Source organism: Manduca sexta, chromosome 27 (assembly GCF_014839805.1).
Source record: "Manduca sexta isolate Smith_Timp_Sample1 chromosome 27, JHU_Msex_v1.0, whole genome shotgun sequence".
Lineage (NCBI taxonomy): Eukaryota > Metazoa > Arthropoda > Insecta > Lepidoptera > Sphingidae > Manduca > Manduca sexta.
The window spans coordinates 8,815,937-8,835,779 of record NC_051141.1 but is presented as its reverse complement, the minus strand read 5'-3'; the positions used below and the strand labels follow the sequence as shown (position 1 = coordinate 8,835,779).

Sequence of the window (19,843 nt, the reverse complement as noted above, 5' to 3'; positions counted from 1 at the left end):
TTTATTTTGAGGTTAAGTATGGACTGCAATAATGTAAGGTAGAAAGTACCTACGTGCCTGATTAAGTTCAATATTGCAGTACCTACTTGTTATTGCTATAAGCGATTAGTGGACGGTCTTTTCACCTAGCTTCAATTGCCCTCATAAGGAACTGATAGGTACTAATATATCTGATAAGACGAAATTCCAATAAAACTTCTAACATAGTATGGCGGAATATTAGTTTTTCACGGAGCATACATATGTTACCTGACCTTTTGTGTATATGTTTTTCTGACTTACGACTTATTCTATTACATGGATTACCTACCTAATCTTTATTTCCACCTACCATTATCTCACTCCATTATGGCGTCAACACATACTTATTGTAGAATAGATTCAGCTTAGTTTTTATGACCGACCGTATGCCTGACGCCAACCCTATTTGGAGGATTCCGATCCCAGGCAACTCATGTTAAAAATACCGAAATAAAATGTTGCTTGGCCTGGAAATCGAACCCAGGAACCCACTTCACAGCCTTATTAGGCTAATAGTTAATTATCATAGGGAAAAAAAAATAAAACCAGAAATACGAAATCCGATGCATATTTTTATATAGATGTATATTTTTAATAGAGGTATATATTCTTGGCATCCCAAAATAAAAACAAGAATTTGATGTAGCTGCAGCACGTTTATATATACTCCTGAAGTGAGTGAATGACTTCTTGCAGCGCTGGTCGGGTCATGTCATGTTGTTAGACAACAACATGACATGACCCGACCAGCAACCTCTCTATTATTTAATTTATTTTGAACCTCTCTATTAGCTGATCTCCAACAGGCAGCATAAACTCATTCCAGCCTTGAAACCTAAAATATAATGTAGAAGTTGAATAAACATGTTCAGATTATTATTATTGTTAAACTGTTTTCTTTAACTTTGGCAAAATGTTTCCCACATTGTGGGTATGTTAATAATAATCTACATAACTTACAAACTGGACAGCTCGTCCAAGGAATATACTTGTCGTTGCTGTGGCGCCGCAAAGGTGCAGTCAACACACCGCCGGGATATGCCATCTCGATTAACTGTCCTGGGTCTAGGTCCTAGACGACATTGTGTTGCTTACTAAAAGCCTTCCGTCTCAAAGTTCGAAACGCACACTAACAAGTTGTTTTTTAACAGAGGATTTTTCGACTCAACATTAAAATACATAAGAAAACACTCCGATCTTGAGTAAGATAAAATAATATTTTAATGATTTAACATTCAAACAAATCTGAAGTGTCAAAATGTCATTAATTTCAGTTGCCAGTGTAATAAAAATCTGTACCCATATATTGATTAATTAAAAATAAAGTCCAGACATGTTTTAGCAGACTATTTGTATTTCTGACAATGCAAGTAGTACAAGTCGCTATTTGTTTATTTTTGGAACAATTAATATTTTCTCTTTTTTTACCAGCTATTTGGAGTTTGGTCATAATTATTAAGTAAAATATATTATTTTATAAAAACTATGTTTGAGATGAATAATATATTTAATACATATATTATAGTTTCAAGTACGGGCACATTTATTGTACATAATAATTACTTTTTTATTCCATTTAAAAAGGGAATTTGTTATGAATTGGTATTAATTTGCCATATTGGCAGTACATTATCCGGTGTTTCATATGCAATAATTAAACAACTTTATTTTTCATATCTTTTAAACCCCCATTCGCTTATGACTGAAATAAATACAAATGAAGTAATAATTAAAATGATGATTTTTCGTGGATATTTGGTTAAGACGCATGACTCACGCAAAGATAGCCTGGTTTTGGGCATTGTCCTTTATTAGCTTTAATGTGACTCGCAATAATCAAAATATTAAATAATAAGTTATCGAATTAAACTCTATGATGCCCTTACAATTATATTACGCAAAACAGTACCACTCAGAATTGACATGAATGTTACGTATTGCGAATCCAATTATAATGAAACAGAAATGTAATATTCATGGTACAAAATAACTGGATAGTGAAAATATACCTGCTAATTGGTTGGCGGTGACGGTTTAACTAAGACATCCACATTGTGGCTATGTGTTTTCACAATATTAAATCGAAGGATTTTTTATAAGTCGTCCCTGCTACTGTTCAGTTAGTGGCTTGAATTATAACCGCTATGTATGTCAGTATGTACCATCATTTAAATTATATTTTTAAAATCGCAATAAATATATTCTTATTGTCATAACTGAAAAAATATATTATTAAGTTAAAACTAACGATATCATACAACGCTCTACATTTGTTTTTAGTATACTAATTTTGAATTTGAAACACTAACTTATACAGGCTAAAAAAATGTTTAACTTTGCTTATATTGAGCGTATTCTTTTAATTTGTTTATTAAGTGCATTGAAGTTATCCATATACCGACTTCGCTCGAACAAAGCACATTGATTTTTTCTGGTTCATCTACTCGGTTTTGTTTTTTACGATTTATTACTAACAACATCTTGGCATTCAATATCTAAGGACTAATAAGTAAACATGGAATTATAAGGTGTATTTTTTCACAACTTGCCACAGGCTTTCTGTCCTGGCGTACCCGTGCTGGGTAAATTTCTATATTATAATATTATTAAAGTAAGACGTTTTTGTATAAAATGCGACCTTATACCGCAATTGATTACTTATTTAAAACAAATTATAATCTCAAATTGGTTAAGTTCATTTGTTATTGCGCTATTCTAAGCAGTGTCGAGGAATTTTATTTAATTCCAGCGGTATGTAAGTGTCTTTCCCCACAAAACGTAATTTTAAGGCTTTAATAAATGTCCTTTAAAACAAAAACCAGCCAAAGTATTTTAAAATATTTAGTCAGACAGTCTAAATTTGCTAAGAAGAACTTTATATGAATACTAAAACATCGGAACGGCCGAAGCGAATTCACCGAACGATCGACGTACCCGACTGATATATTCTGTACGAGCTGAGGCCCACAGACCACATAATGCTGTAAAGCTCGCAAGCTTTACAGTATTATTGGCGCCTCGCGTGTCTCCTCGCGGGTGAGGCCTTACCAAGAAAAGTACAAATAGAAAGTAAAAATAATATTATACTTTTTTCTATTCATAAGTGCCATTCATAATTACTTAAAATGTTCGAGAATTGAGAAAAATTTATAAAATTGCCGTCATGTTGTATAACTCATCGGTTCAATATACGTTACGTACTTCCATACGACCTACTAAGTTCGAACCTAACTCCTCAACTACGGCGCAAGTTATCGATACAGTTTAAACACGATCGCTTCTAATTCTAATTTATATAGAATATGGTGTCGATAGCCGCAGTACCGATCAGGTATTTACAGTCAGGCAGTTCATAGTATTTTCACGAAATAAAGTCGTGAATTATAAAACAAACGGTCTTAAGCAATTCGTTTCATATTTGGCGTTGACCAAGATAGAGGCAGGAATATTCAAAGATTTATACTCCTTTTAAAAAAAATGATATTTTGGGAAATTTATTCTAGCAAAATATTTCTTATTAAATTGTCGTTTTCATTATGAAGTTATCGATACAATATCTACATTATTAAACATTTATAAAATCAAAATAATGATAACATTTCATTCATTCATTAGATGTTTATTTTTTTTTATGTGTGTTATAATTTCGAATTTCATGTCTGAAATTCATAGCTGTTGATAAATATCAACAGCTATGAATTTCAGACTAAGTATCATAAATCCTGCAATAACAATTGACATTAATAAACACGACAAACAAGCGATGGGAGATGAATGGTGATGATTCGTCTCAGCAAAAAATACGTTCAGAATTACGAAAATGCGTTTCGATATTTTATGACGTCTATGCTGTCGACAAGGTTTTACCTCCTTCCTGTTAGTATAAATCAAACCCCATAGGACTCCAGATTTACCACCTTCGCTATATATTTATTAGATTCGCCTTTCAGTCGTAAAATTGGTTGATGTTACCATATCCTCGCTTCAAGCTTGATGTGGCAGATATTGTTACAATGGTGTCGTGCGACATTTCACCGTAGAAAATATTACCGCAGTGCCAGCCACGCTTGATAATATACATCTCGATGTACCATCTCGCTATTTACGTCTTAATTACCACTGAAGACGTTGACTTCGATAAGAGCCACGTCTATCAAGAGTCGTCGTGTAATAACCATCGCCTGAGCTCATACGATTTTGCGCCTAGGTTGACACACTAGGGGTCCTCTTCATAACGGCTTTACATATTATAGATCTAATTGGACTGGGTAATTTGAATTGCTGTAGATATTCATTCCTTCAATATGGAACCAGGTATGCATGCAATGGCCTCTTTGTAGAAACATGTGCTGAAATTATGTCGGACACATTTACATGCTGTGTGGACCAAGTTGTAGGACATTCCTTTTGGTTGAGGTTTCGTCACTGACCCTTGTAATTATGGTTGTTGGCATGGTTATTTAATCCAGCTAAATCAAATCCGTTAGGCCCGGAGAAGGCTGAACAAGGTAAGTCCTATAGAAACAGCAGTTATGCCTTTGTCAGATCAGTTAAGTAATAATATTACCAACCTTGTATTATGTACTGCCCACACCAAGCGCCTCAACTAATGAGAGGCTTTAGACCTTAGTCGACCACGTGGGCCGAGTGCGGATTGGAAGACTTCCCTTATCTTCGAAATTCTTATGTGCGAACTCAAGTTTGCAGGTTTCCTCACGATGTTTTCCTTTAGCTTGAAAGCAAGCGATCAATGGCGCGTGATCTTTAATTTAAAGGTCTATAAAAACACAAGAACGAAAGTTCTGGTAAGATTAAAGCGACGCCGAATATTATAAACACAGGGAAAAGTTAGTTCACGCAGAGTGGGTCTTATGTCAATAAATATAAATATATAAATAAAATCTACAGGTGTATAAAAACTGTTTCTCCTTATACTCATCTATCAGAAGAGCCATACTGATTCTGTTTCCATTGTAGGACATGGCAAAGTGCGATCTTTCGTTAGCAACATTCATAATATTATGTGTCCTAATTATTCCATCCATATATTCTAATAATGTTATTAATTCCGACATAAATATTTTGTAGCTTGGCATAAGTTCATGAGGATTAAATGTTTTATATACTTCATATGATAATCTAAGTTTCAGGACGATAATTTAAACCTTTGTTTACACATTACCTTTTTATCCCAGAAGGTATAGGCAGAAGTGCTACCAGGGTACCTACATTTTTCCAAATGTATAAGAATGCATGCTTATTGGTATAAGTCTTGGGCACTAATTCCATACCCGGGCTGATACTGAGTGGAAATACCCAATAACACTTTACACGCCCCAGTATTGGAACTCGAGAATTCCGAGTGATATTTACAGCGCGCACACAATATAGTTGAGGCATTCTTAAGTAATAATAGATAATTTAAAAGAGTGTCATTTAATGCATTTCAATAAAATTTGTTATATTACGTACATCTATTGCGTGATAAATAACATTAATGCATACTGGCAGTACAGTAGGCACGTAATAAATATAATATATTCTAAACCTATTTGTCAATAAATTTTTTATCACGATATTTGCAAATTGTAGCGTTCCTCTACATAATTAACAAAATGGGTGAAATTAGACGTTTCAACGAAAATTGGCCCATAACAGACGTCGCTCAAATCAGCTAAATAAGCAATTTTTTATCAAAAACTACGAGAACTTCTAGATTCATTCACAAGATCTTCAAATTCATTAACAAGATAAAATACGCGTTTAAACCAACCTCTCGCCTATACTCGTTATCAGTATTCTAACTAAGCTATATTATGATTTCATGCGTAGGAAAATGACATTAAAAATCCGCGCCACACGTGAAACATACTCAACACAACACAGCCTAAAATTCCAAATAACAACATTCTGCGCAATATAATAGGGTATTACACTCTTTTTGTGTCTCAAATTAATGTTAAGGTGATAAAATACCACTAGAAATTTTATACAAAAATATTCAATCAATAAGTGCCATTAAAATACATTTAAATATGTATTACATTTTAAATTTTCCCGCGTAAATAAACGAAAACGCTAGAGGCCACGTTGCTAACGTCATTTCGATAATAAACACCACTAACAACGCTGTGCGTAGAGAAAAAGGAAATTATTACAATTAAAATGACCTACTATCCTTATCATTTGTGTGTTCTTCCTGAATGTAAGAATACTAGTGCAAAAACGTAAAATAAATTGTGGATCCATGTACCAACTGATATAACTATGAGGAAATCTTGGTTACAACTTGCGAGAAAAGATCCAAATTTATAGTCCGAAAATTTTGACTATTACGGTAAATTAGAAATGGTGAAAGCGTATTGACACTTTTTTTTTTTTTTTTTTTTACGTAGGTAAATCGTCAGTTGACTATCTCCCGCCTTGGGATGGGCGGGAGGGCGTGTCAGACTTTTACTGACTAAGAACCTACAGTGTTCCCATCCTTTGCCTATGTGCCTAGGTCCAAGATCCGGTGGCATTGAGACCTAGGCAGGCACCGGCCCTAAAGGGCCCCGCAAATTATACTGACACTGCTCTTCGAGGCGCGCGTGGAACACTACGCGCCGTACACACGCTCTCGCCCCGGAGCATGGCTTCTACCAGGCCCCGACGCGAGAGGTCTCCGCCACCGATGGCCGTTGTGAGAACACGGCCATCGGTATTGACACTTCAAGTAGTTTATTGTCTTGATGTCATGTCATGGTGATGGCGGCATTCGTTTCGCATACTTGTAAAACTGATTAAAAAGCCAAAACTTTGAATTGAATTTAAAAATGTATTTTATAATTTTATGAACTGAAACTATTTTCCGATTGCTTTTTGATTAAACTATCTTATTTATGTATTTTTGATTTTTTTCTCACAAACACTAAAATACCCTATTCTACCTTAGATTAACATATGTAAAAAATAAATTTTGAGGGAACCATACGTAAGTTAACTCGTAAATAGTTGCCCAAGAATGTCAGTAATGCAATGGAGGTCATGCTTGAATCCGTATTATGTATACCACCATTAGAGATTTCGATTGGCAATTTAATAATGATAGATAGAAATGAGAAGAAAGTGAAGAATCACTTTCGCATCAGTGACGATAAGCCTCGACCGATGATAGGAACCGAAACATACCTATAGTCTTCCACATGCGCGGACTATATTATATTTCGCAGTCAGTATATTTTATCGATAGAAATAAGAAGTACTTTACTTAAGGTGAAGTGAAAGCACTCCGCCATCACCTCCCAGACAAAACTTGAAACAGTAAGCTATAATAAATTAACACTTGTTTATCTTCCGCCAACGAAAAGATTATAGTCTTTTTAATTCTCCTAACGCTTTGTATCAGGACATTTTATTATAGATACCTATATTACAATTTTTTTCATATGTGAGGGATCCAGATTCCAAACTGATATCCCCAGTGGAAGCCAATGTTCAACGGGCCCTGTCACGTTAACTTTATTTCATCCTCTAAAAAAACATTCTCCCATTATTTTGTTTTTATTATTATTTTCTGGGCTTCTTCCTAAATTACGACTATGTCGCTTCACATGTCCACATTGATTGGAGGCTAATTGGAGGCTACACATTTTCGTCCATACTTTTAAAATATTTTATTACCCAAACCATAGCCCTCTTTGATGCCGGAGCCGTCAACACACTATTATTAACAAGTAGGAATTTTTTGAACTTATTTATTTATATACCTAAGAATACCGCATCCGTGTTCGATTCGTAAGCGGCAAATCCAATTATTCATATTATATTTAATATGTGTATTGTTCATCCCATATCACAAAATTTCTACACTTAAATTCTTAAGCCTCTATTTTCGCTCTATTTAAGTAACGTTAATCCTTCTGCACGCACAAACATATTATGCAGTATGCATACCTATACGTGGGTCGTGGACTATAATATTATCTTAGACTTGTAATAATGAATAATGGTGATTAGAGCTGTTAATAAAAAGACGTTAGGATATCACATCCTACTTATAAAGCAAAGTGAGGTAACCACAGATATCACCTGTGATTAACACAGACGAGCAATTACCGCATCTATTCACGTAAACAATAAGGCTACCGTACAAGCCGGCAATGCATCTCTCCTGTAGTCGATAGCGGCGCAATGACAAACCGGAAACAAGATCCATCTTAACGCAATATCCGACGCTGTAGCGAGAGTAATGTCGTCCTCAACTCGAAAGGTTTATATTGCAACGCTTGCACATTCTAGCCGTGGATAAACAATGCGCGTCTGGAGAAAATTGTTAGTGAGTTTTTAGTTTGTAGACCTGGTCATGGTGGTGTTAACGAAACTTTTATTAGTTTCGGTGTTTATGAATATGGACCTATGAGTTGCACCTTTTCCCTTGACAAATTCGATTTACAAGCAACACGTTGGTTGCCATTTACTTTAGTATTAGTATTTCTTTACGCTGGGTTTTTGTAGGATTATTAAAGACTTAAAAAATAAGACCGGCAAGGTTTTTAATTACGCAATAGTAAGTTATAAGCTTTTATATTTTTATCAACCTAGTCACTAATTTTTATGTATATCTTAGCACCACATGATTTCTAAGCTTCTTGCGTTCTGATGTATATAATTTCATTACTGTTCCTCTAATAAATAACTTCGCAAGTCAAAAAGGGACGGCACAAAACCGATTGTAGCACAATCTATCTCGGTTGGCAGGCTCTCTTGAGGCGTCATTGAACCCGGAGCGACCAGTTTATGCCGCTTCTCGCATACGCTAGGCCATGCACTACGATTACTGCAAGAACTCGTTTACTCATATGTTATGGACTTTATATCTTTCTGCCTTAAATATCGACCCAAAAAAGAAACATTTACATACTTTTGTTTTGTTGTTAATAATATTATATACTTTTACCACTATAATATAGGTTCTAGAAAATCAGGATTTGCAGAATGCAATATTGGGGTTTCTTAATATAATTAGCAGTACATTATGTCGATTACAGATGCTTTTCAACAACCATTTAAAGTAATTAAAAGATGATATTTCAAAGATGTCAGCGTCAGAGCGTCTTCAAATTAGCCGCGCTATTCTTTAAATCTGTAAGAATTACCACAACATAACCGATGTTAAAGTAAAAGACTTAAGAGCGCCTTTACTATGCCTTCGATTCATAAATTCTTTCAATTTGGCTTTACAAAACAACACCGATGGCGCGCTGGACCCGCTTCATTATATGAAGATGCTGTAAGAACCAGTGTCAGTTTATCTTCGTTATGAGTTATATTCTATAGATTTTAAATCAATAGTCCACTAGTATGGCCTTAAGCAATAGTTAGCCGCGGAGAGTTGTCGCACGGCTGGTGATAAGATATGGAGCGCGGACCGCAGTAGCCGCATACATGGCCGCGGCACATTGTGAAAGATAGCGTGTTTGATGCGTGTCCGGATGTGGCCGGAACGTGAGCCGAAGTAATTGATTGCCTATGTTGTTACATAAAACATAGATAGGTATGCGTGACCGGAAGTGACCTGGAAAAGTCGGGATTAGCTGCTTGCGGTATAAATAGGGATATATTGGTAAGTTATTTCCACAGTTCAATAATCGAATCACTTTTTGCCTGTTATCATATATAATTTAACAAGGTCCTTGTTCCAGAAATTGGCACAATGTTTCTTTTATCAAAAGAATGAGAAGATATACTTCTTATAGGAAAGATATATAGATACGTTTTTGCTATTATCAAAAAATATACTATCAGATCTACACGGTAGTGCTGCTGATATATATCTTCGATCTAATAAATGTGACATACACGGGGCGAGTAGAGTAACCCACAAAGCAAGGACTCGAGGGAGTCGGAAATCCCTAAAGTTCGAAGCTGCGAAGTGCGCCTGTAATGTGTGCATACTCAGTTTCATAACAAGCCTCTCTGTGTAGAGATTATATCTGCTTAAACTACGATTGACTTAGATTTTAAAGCTATACCACAAGCCTGTGGCATATAGAGGTATCTATACGCATACAGTTTTCAAATGCTTTGTAATATTTGCCAAGAGCCTTGTAAAATACAACTTTGTGTATGGTATATAACAAACTTTAAGTCATATTTCTAATGCAATTTTTACAAAGCTACATACATATTCTTCTGGTAGCAAATTAGAAAACATGCATCGTCCAATTTTGCTTCTCTGCGTTCGTTTCAATTATCTTATCAATGTAGTCAGTCCGGTCTTACTAGACCAAATACTTTAACAACTAGTCTCTAAGTGCCTAATTCTACATGATCTAGAACTCTGAATAGTTGATACAATAGTAAGAATGGAGTGATCTGTAACTATGTTACTGAAATACCAATAGTTCTCAATCGTTATTACTTTTATTAATTTATTTGCAATGCTTTGCCTTAAGCAATAACGTCATAAAAAGGTTGACTTTCAAGGATTGAGATTAGTAAGTTATGACGGGACGCTACTACCTAATATAATTCAGTACTGCGGCCACGCTCCTTTAAGAGTACGAAGACGTTTAGTGAATACCTGTTTACGTCGTGCGCTATTTGCGTGAAACTTCACCCGATATTATTTCGCCGCGCCGCATCCACGCTCCCTAAGCCCAGTTCGTTTTAGACTACAATGGGGGATTTTTTTTATTGGCCTACAAAAATAAAAACAAGTTTCCATAGGTATAGAAGCACAATAGGGTTAACACTCACGCGTAAGCACAAGCGCTGCGCAGTTGTGTCGCTTTGACTGGATGTATACGCATTACAACTCTAAATGTTTGCTGGTGGCAGGATATATCGTCGTTGTAGGTGGAGAACTAAATAACTCGGATTTTGGCCATTTTGGACTTTCATCACTTTTGTGTTGCCCAAAACATGGCGCATATTTTGGCCTGACAAGCATTTCATTATCTTATCCCGTTTCGAAATTATAGCTTTTTTATGTTAAAAGTGGAGAAATAAATATATTCAAATAATATATATTTTGTTGTAGAAAAAGTAAATAATTAAATAATAAAATCAATAAACTGCGACTTATAATCTGTTCAATAGTAAAGAAATTAAATAAAATTAGTTGTTTAATTCTTACTCGAGTCTATTGTTTGTAAACAAAATTAATCAAGTGTGTAGAAGAACTAACCAACTTGATTTGTTTAATTTAGACATTGAAAATGCTAATGGTATTCACTTTAATAAACTCTATAATTGTAATTATTTAACCTTATAATTACTTTACCATATGGTTTCTAGTGTGGCAAAACTAAATAACTATACGAGTTATTTAGTTAATTTCAGCAAACTTACAAAACATTATTGTGGCAGAATTAAATAAGAAGTTTTTATTTTTTTATATTTTTATTCTTCAGGTCAGAGTTTTTTTTGTTAATGCATAATATAATAGATAATAAGATCCAAGATATATAAAAATACAGACATTAAAATTATGTATAGTTTTTTAGTAATGCTTAAAAATAACGAAAAATAAACAGTTAATCGCGTTTATCTCGAAACTAGAAATTTTGAGTTATTTAGTTCTCCACCTACAACGACGATATTTTATATGCGCCTCGATAGCGACAACCGTACACAAGGTGTTAAAACTCGCCATAGTGTAATTGTGTCGTAGTATGGGATCAGCATGTACATATATATCCGATTGCAGCAGGCCGGCATAATTGTGTCGACTGCCGGAGGGTAACCATCTCTCGTCAGTCGATATTCTATTGGACCCCACTCCACTTACCATCAGGTACAGAAGGGTCACTTTGTTGTAAAAGTATAAAAAAGTCATATAATATTCGACTGATAAAGCTCACGAAAAATGTACATCATACCAGTACATTTGGTACAATCTATATAAATCCTTAAGAAGTAACTCGTTTTACATATATAGTTCGCTAATAAAATTTACTCATTCGTAAAATAAAACTTACTCAGCAAATAAATAATAATTTGACAAAAAAATAAGCCGAACAACTAACCTATTTTTTATTTGTTTGCGTTTTAGCCTTTAAAAGCCTATACCTTTTATCTGACGATTGAAAAATCTTTCCGTAATGAAACTACTTTCATTTAGCTGGAATTCAAGAAATCCCAGTAATATTGTTTCCAAGGAGACCGCTCTATCTATGTAAACTTTGAAATTAAAGTCTACAATTACATCAATAGCTTGAGAGTATTTTAAAAAATAAGAAATCGAAGCAAACATGCAATAAAGCCACTTTGCCGAGCCTCTATAAAAAACAGTCTTGTCCACACTAAGACTTTAATTATAAGAAAAATAAATTATGTTCATTTGCTGATTTGGAATTTTAAAGATCTAGGTATAAAAAACGTCAAAATACTTGCAACGATTTACTTTCAAGCAGAAGCAGCCTCAACTAATGCGTGACTTCGGGCGGCCAATCCATGCGAGGTCTTTTTAACCGCTTGCCGAAGGAGAGTAACCATGAGCCCCTTGAAAGCACGGGCACATCTTTTTGGCACCTTTCAGCGCAAGTTCCTTCGGAGGCCTAAATGACGGACAATATGTGTCATAATACGTGTTGTTGAAAATATGGTAGCGGTGAGAACTGCGGCATAACCTTGTCTTATCCAATTTGGTATTTAGTAACTACAAGTTTCCAACGATCCAGTATAACTAGTAGAATCTATATGTAATAAATAATAAATTATTTTCTACTTCAGTACATTTAGGAAATCAAACCAATATGACATTGATTCTTAACTTCTTAGGAAAGAATATGTCAGTCAGCCTTAAAAAGTTAAAACACAAAGTTCAATCTTTGGAACCACCAATCAGACCTGCCAGGTTAACGTCTTGTCGAATATCAGATAACAATTATTTTTTAAATAAAAATTATTATGCATTTCTCAATATTTTGGTCAATTGTATTATTATACGAGCTGATAATACCAAATAATCGATTTTACGACTACATGAACTAAGCACAATATAAATCGCGGCACTCTGTTCTATTACCGACGATATCAATGAGTTAATGTCGATTAGGCATAGCGTAAATATACCAACTGTAATCCAACAAAATAGGTACATTATCTGTAATACAGATGTGCACAAGAAGACTCCTATTAAGGGCAAGTTAAGTGTAGGCTTATATTAATACGATACCAATCAGAATGCGAAACAAGATGCTTCAAGTCCTCATTCCCGAAATCACGCCATCTCAACGTAAACATTTCCATGAAATCTACGTGGAAAATCGATTGTATACGCGATAATGCGTCGTGTCATCTAGTATCAATCTCGACTGGCTCCAAATTAACTGTCGCATGAAATATACATGTAACTGTAAACCAATATAATCCATGAGTGATTTCAATCTGATCAGATATAGATAAATATTATCAACCCTATTTATGAACAACAAATCTTAAGAACATATTTAAAATGTGGTTACACACGATTTTACTAGCACAGTTAGTGATCGATTTTGTGTCAATTAATTTTAGAGGCTCATTATCGACAGATAAATATCATACAGATTATGTTATCGGATGATTATAAGTTTTATACTCATATGCAATGTTTTTAGTACTTACGTATGTAACGTTTATCGTGGACATGATTTACGTGTTTAAAAGGATATTTTACAAACACTTCAAATGCAGTGAAATGTGGAATCGCAGGGGAGGTGGACACCTCGTAGGAAGAGAAAAAAATAATTACACAGAATATGATGGGAACTACAGTTATAAAAGAAGCCGATAATAATGAAATAAGCAATCTGTATATGATGAAATTGAAATGTTATGACAAAGAAAGGTCTAATTTATGGTGCACTTAAACAAGGCGTGTTAATGCGAGCCGAACCATGAGCTGCATTATAAGCAAGTAATAAATAACACGTAAAGACCGTCGCGGCAGTGTTTTCACCCCAATGGCTAGGTACGTGTCATGCCGCGGCAACGTTGTGCGTGGCACAGGTGCTTACAGGGCTTTGTCGTTTAAGTACCTATCTTGCTTAATCGGCGCGGAAAGTTCAGCCGCATTACACCACAGTAAATAACTGCCCGCAGGATCCATCCCAACATTCTTTGTAGACAAGCGCAGCGCTCTCAGAACAGCCGCCGGGGAAGATCTTTCGCTGCCAGTTGTGGAGACACCCGTAATCGTCGGCTGGACGTCCTGACACGTGGTAGCTCCTTTCAGTCAGGTAAAACTACCTGTCAAAACACAAAAGACGGAGAACCCAGGGAAATCGGCAACAATTCGGTTTCATCCGCGGCCAGACAAACCACAGGCTCCGAAGTGGCCACTAGCCGGACTTCTCGGGATTATTTACATTTGGAAAATATAGCACCGCTGATACTATTGTGGCCTATTTGCTACCATTAGGTACTTTTTGATAATATTATACTACTAAAATAAAGACCGTTATAGCACAAACGGTTTTATGCTAATAATTTTTGTCATAAAAATAGTCACATCAATATCACGTCAGTACCTACTAATTAGCCTGCAAAGTCTGAATATACGCATTCAACCTGCAATCTCAATTAACAGTTAACGCCTCCGTACGACCTACACGTGCAGTGTTAATGATATAAGTGTAACGTGTTCATCACATATATTTTATGCTTTAAATGCGATCTTAATATAAAATCTTATTAAGGAAAGCCTCCGGTGTGTACTACTTTATTAATTTATTTCGAGTAAGTCCTGCAACCGGTCTGTTATTAATCTTACAAAGCATTTGCTTGCATGTGTGAAATTTATTAAGAATCCATTACTAAATATTAAGTCCTGTAGTGAGAACTACCGCTTTATGAGATTATCGGCAACAAAGTGCGGCGATGAAAACACTGCATAATGCATGTTATCTCCATTTACCTAATTGACGAGAGTCGCGACACAGGAGAAAATATGCTCTAGGATTAAAGCATCGGGGTCAAAATAAATGTAAAATTTAAATCAATCTGAACTAAGAATCATAAAATATAACAATAATCAGTTTTAAATGATATTGATAATTTAAATTTAATTATATAACTACGCCTTTATCTCATAAAAGTAGCCAGATACATTATGGATTGCTAATTTTCTCGATTCTGGCACACTTCTTTCACTTATTCCCCATTCTATTTTTTCCGCCGATTTAGGACTCTTGACCAGGCTTTTACCAAGAATGTCAAATATCTGACATTGGAAGGTTCGGTGCAGTGGACTCTACCGGGTCATCCTTTCACACTCGCATAGTATAATATCCTCTTTGTCAGTCTCCTATGACCGTCATCTTCAATTGCCCAAACCACCTATTAAAATATTAATTAAACGGCTTTTGGTATGCTATGTGCACACAGTACAATTCATTATATAATTAGGTTGTGATACCCAAGATACTCCGTCGTCAAGTACCGACGTTGTTCTAATCAAGTCAAAAGCGCTCAGGACCCCATAGCGGTTCAACAACTCCCTTATTACAGCTTTGACAGATTTTTTTTATCTATTACCACATTCTAGCGTCCCCGCCGGCATTGTTTTTCAAAAAATATTTCGCATCTTTACCGTATATCCCAGGAAAACAACGAAAGAATCAGGAATTCATGGTTTCACTGGTTCATAGAGACTTATCTTTGATGTCCCTATACCTGTCGTCGTTAAAGCGCTGAAAATGCTTGTCATCAAAACTTCGTTTTAGGCCAATCTATTTAGATCGATCATAATACTTCGGCGCCCAGGCTAAGAGAGAGATTTACAGTAAAACCTGCTTATTGTGATCGCGCTTGATATAATTTCCCAAATAACAGACATTTTAAGTCCCTGACATGTCTTGAATCATATTTAAAGCAGACTTCGTGTTTCTTAAATCGATACCAAATAAAACTTTTTCTGCAAGGAAGAAACTATCACGGTAGAAAAATAAGTAAAGGCGTACCGACCGTTCTACATCGTGCCAATCCTAACAGGTCAACAAAAATACTTTTACTAGTGAAAAATTCACGTTGCTTCAAAAATGTAAAATCGCTTTCTTTTAGCATACTATGCACAATCTCGAACTTAAATGACTGATCTACTTTTTATTGACTGGTTAAAAAGATTAGATAATTACTTCCTCTAAGTAATCTATACTATTATATAAAGCTGAAGAGTTTGTTTGTTTGTTTGTTTGTTTGTTTGTTTGTTTGTTTGTTTGTTTGTTTGTTTGTTTGAACGCGCTAATCTCAGGAACTACCGGTCCAAACTGAAAAATTCTTTTGCGTTGGATAGCCCTTTGTTCGTGGAGTGCTATAGGCTATATATCATCACGCTATACCCAATAGGAGCGGGGCAGTAATGGCTAATCTCAGGAACTACCGGTCCAAACTGAAAAATTCTTTTTGCGTTGGATAGCCCTTTATTCGTGGAGTGCTATAGGCTATATATCATCACGCTATACCCAATAGGAGCGGGGCAGTAATGGCTAATCTCAGGAACTACCGGTCCAAACTGAAAAATTCTTTTTGCGTTGGATAGCCCTTTATTCGTGGAGTGCTATAGGCTATATATCATCACGCTATACCCAATAGGAGCGGAGCAGTAATGGCTAATCTCAGGAACTACCGGTTTCAACTGAAAAATTCGTTTTGTGTTGGATAGCCCTTTATTTGTGGACCGCTATAAGCTATGTATCATCACGCTATGACCAATAGGAGCGGAGCAGTAATGGCTAATCTCAGGAACTACCGGTTTGAACTGAAAAATCTTTTTGTGTTGGATAGCCCTTTGTTCCTGGAGTGCTATAGGCTATATATCATCATGCTATGACCAATAGGAGCGGAGCAGTAATGAAACATGTTGGAAAAACGGGGAAAATTATGAGTTTTGAGAGCTTCCGTTGCCTGCGCTGCGTAAACGGTTAAAGTTATGCAAGAATGATGTATGACGGGATTGTTTCACTTAAAAAGTTCTAAATAATATAACAAAGTCCCCCGCTGCATCTGTCTGCCTTAACGTGTTAAACTCAAAAACTACCTAACGTATTAAGATGAAATTTGGTATGGAGACAGTTTGAGACCCTGGGAAGAACATAGGCTCCCGGGAAACTACTATTTTTATAACGGAAAACTTTAGCCTGAATAACTTTATAACGCGGGCGGAGCCGCGAGCAAAAGCTAGTACTATTATATAAAGCTGAAGAGTTTGTTTGTTTGTTTGTTTGTTTGTTTGAACGCGCTAATCTCAGGAACTACCAGTCCAAACTGAAAAATTCTTTTTGCGTTGGATAGCCCTTTGTTCGTGGAGTGCTATAGGCTATATATCATCACGCTATACCCAATAGGAGCGGAGCAGTAATGGCTAATCTCAGGAACTACCGGTCCAAACTGAAAAATTCTTTTTGCGTTGGATAGCCCTTTGTTCGTGGAGTGCTATAGGCTATATATCATCACGCTATACCCAAAAGGAGCGGAGCAGTAATGGCTAATCTTAGGAACTACCGGTTCAAACTAAAAAATATTTTTGTGTTGAATAGCCCTTTGTTTTTGGAGTGCTCTAAGTTATATATCATCACGCTTTGACCAATAGGAGCGGAGCAGTAATGGCTAATCTCAGGAACTACCGGTTCGAACTGAAAAAATATTTTTGTGTTGAATAGCCCTTTGTTTTTGGAGTGCTCTAAGTTATATATCATCACGCTATGACCAATAGGAGCGGAGCAGTAATGAAACATGTTGCAAACACGGGGACAATTTATTAGTTTTGAGAGCTTCCGTTGCGTGCGCTGCTTAAACGGTTAAAGTTATGCAACAATGATGTATGACGGGATTGTTCCTCTTAAAAAGTTGTAAAAAAATATATTATAAAACATAGTCCCCCGCTGCATCTGTCTGCCTGAACGTGTTAAACTCAAAAACTACCCAACGTATTCAGATGAAATTTGGTATGGAGTCAGTTTGAGACCCTGGGAAGAACATAGGCTCCCGGGAAACCACTACTTTTATAACGGAAAACTTTAGCCTGAAAAACTTTATAACGCGTGCGGAGCCGCGGGCAAAAGCTAGTGTATTTATAAATTGTAATAATATAATGTATCGTGACTTAAATATTCGTATGTAACATACATTAAAATAACTTTCTAACAACTTTATAAATATATACGTATAATTACATAAAAATATCTACATAATACGGTGTAGGTTCCCTATTCCTCAAAGAACGCTTTCCCACTTAAAAAGCGTTTTTGACAAGGCCCTTTTAAAATCGTCTTGAAACTGGTTTTACTGTAATTAGAATGATGAAGATTTCACTTCAAACACTTCCCGTTTAATACACGCTAATGTTAACATAATTTTAAATGCTGCACCCATATATTCTAACTCAAATTTTATCCAGCGCACTACCATTTGCATAATGCTAAATCGGAGTAAGATAGTTTTGGTGTAATATTAGAGTAAAATACACGAAAACTATCAACTGAGTTATCGTTGCATAAATAGAGCTTAAAATATACAGGGCGTCCCAGAAAATAGTGTCAAGCGCAGGTCCAGAGATAGAGCACCCCTTGCAGTATCCGAATCGCCCGCATGTTCCGCGATTTTTCATAGTTTTCGAGTTATGAATATTTTCCTGAATTTTTGATAATTTTCGATTTGAACAATTAAATGTAATTTTTTTAAACAAAAGTAGAAATTTAAGCCATAATTCATAGAAACTAAGTTTTTAACTTTACACCAACATTTTCATAATTTTCATTATTACCAAAAAAGTACAACTAATGAAAATTTAGTTGCAACAAACAAACCACGAAGAAGCCTTCTACTTTTGTTTAAAAAAATAATTTAATTGAAAATTCTCAAAAATTTAAAATAATGTTGAAAACTCGAAATCTATGAAAAATCGCGGATCATACATGGAAGTGATTCGAATACCCCAAAAGGTGCTCTATCCCTGGACCTCCGCTTGACACTATTTTCTGGGACACCCTGTATAGCATAATATAATAATAATAATATCAACCCTGTATTATATACTTGCCCACTGCTGAGCACGAGCTTCGTCTACTACTGAGAGGGATTAGGGCCTTAGTCCACCACGCTGGCCTAGTGCGGATTGGTAGACTTCACACACCTTCGAAATTCCTATAGAGAACTTCTCAGATGTGCAGGTTTCCTCACGATGTTTTCCTTCACCGTTAAAGCGAACGATAAATTCACAAAGAATACACACATGATTTTTCAGAAAAGTCAGAGGTGTGTGCCCTTGAGAATTGAACCTGAGGACATTCGTCTCGGCAGTCCGTTCCACACCCAACTAGGCTATCGTCGCTTTTTTATCACACAATCCTTTTAAGCCTTAAACTAAGCATAACATTAAGACTATAAACTATAAAAGTTCTAAATACTTACTATACTCAGAATCATTGGATACATTGGACAGCTTATCCTCGATCTTCTGCAAGAACAAAAAATATATATTCAGTATGTGAACACCGTACGTATGTATATAATACATAATATATTATGAATGTTCCGTAAATAATTAAAAAAAAGGAACACAAGGATCGGTCGCCCTGTCATAGCGATTTTGTCAGAGAACTCACATAATGGTAGGAAGGGCATACGCATCACATAGTTATAATAAGTAGACTACAGATAGCGAAACAGAATTACGAGTTTGTTTGAATTTAAAAAAATATAGGCTGCGACCCAGTGGGACATAATTTGATTACTTACGTCATTGGAAGTCTGTATGGCGAGTAAAAGCTCTGCGAAACTTTTTTAAGTAAAGTTCAAGAAAGTGTAAGCACTTTTATGGCTTGACTTTGTTTAGCCCCGTATTTTATAAAATATT

General features: G+C 35.6%; 1 protein-coding gene across 1 annotated transcript in view; it reads right to left on the bottom strand.

The window, feature by feature from the left end:
* Positions 1 to 19,843, bottom strand: part of LOC115442895 (dual 3',5'-cyclic-AMP and -GMP phosphodiesterase 11) — a gene marked incomplete in the record, with an annotated part of 100,153 nt that overhangs the window by 62,519 nt on the left and 17,791 nt on the right. The window contains 1 exon segment of the mRNA XM_037443818.1: positions 19,399 to 19,444. Within this exon segment, the coding sequence (XP_037299715.1) occupies positions 19,399 to 19,444 (46 nt within the window).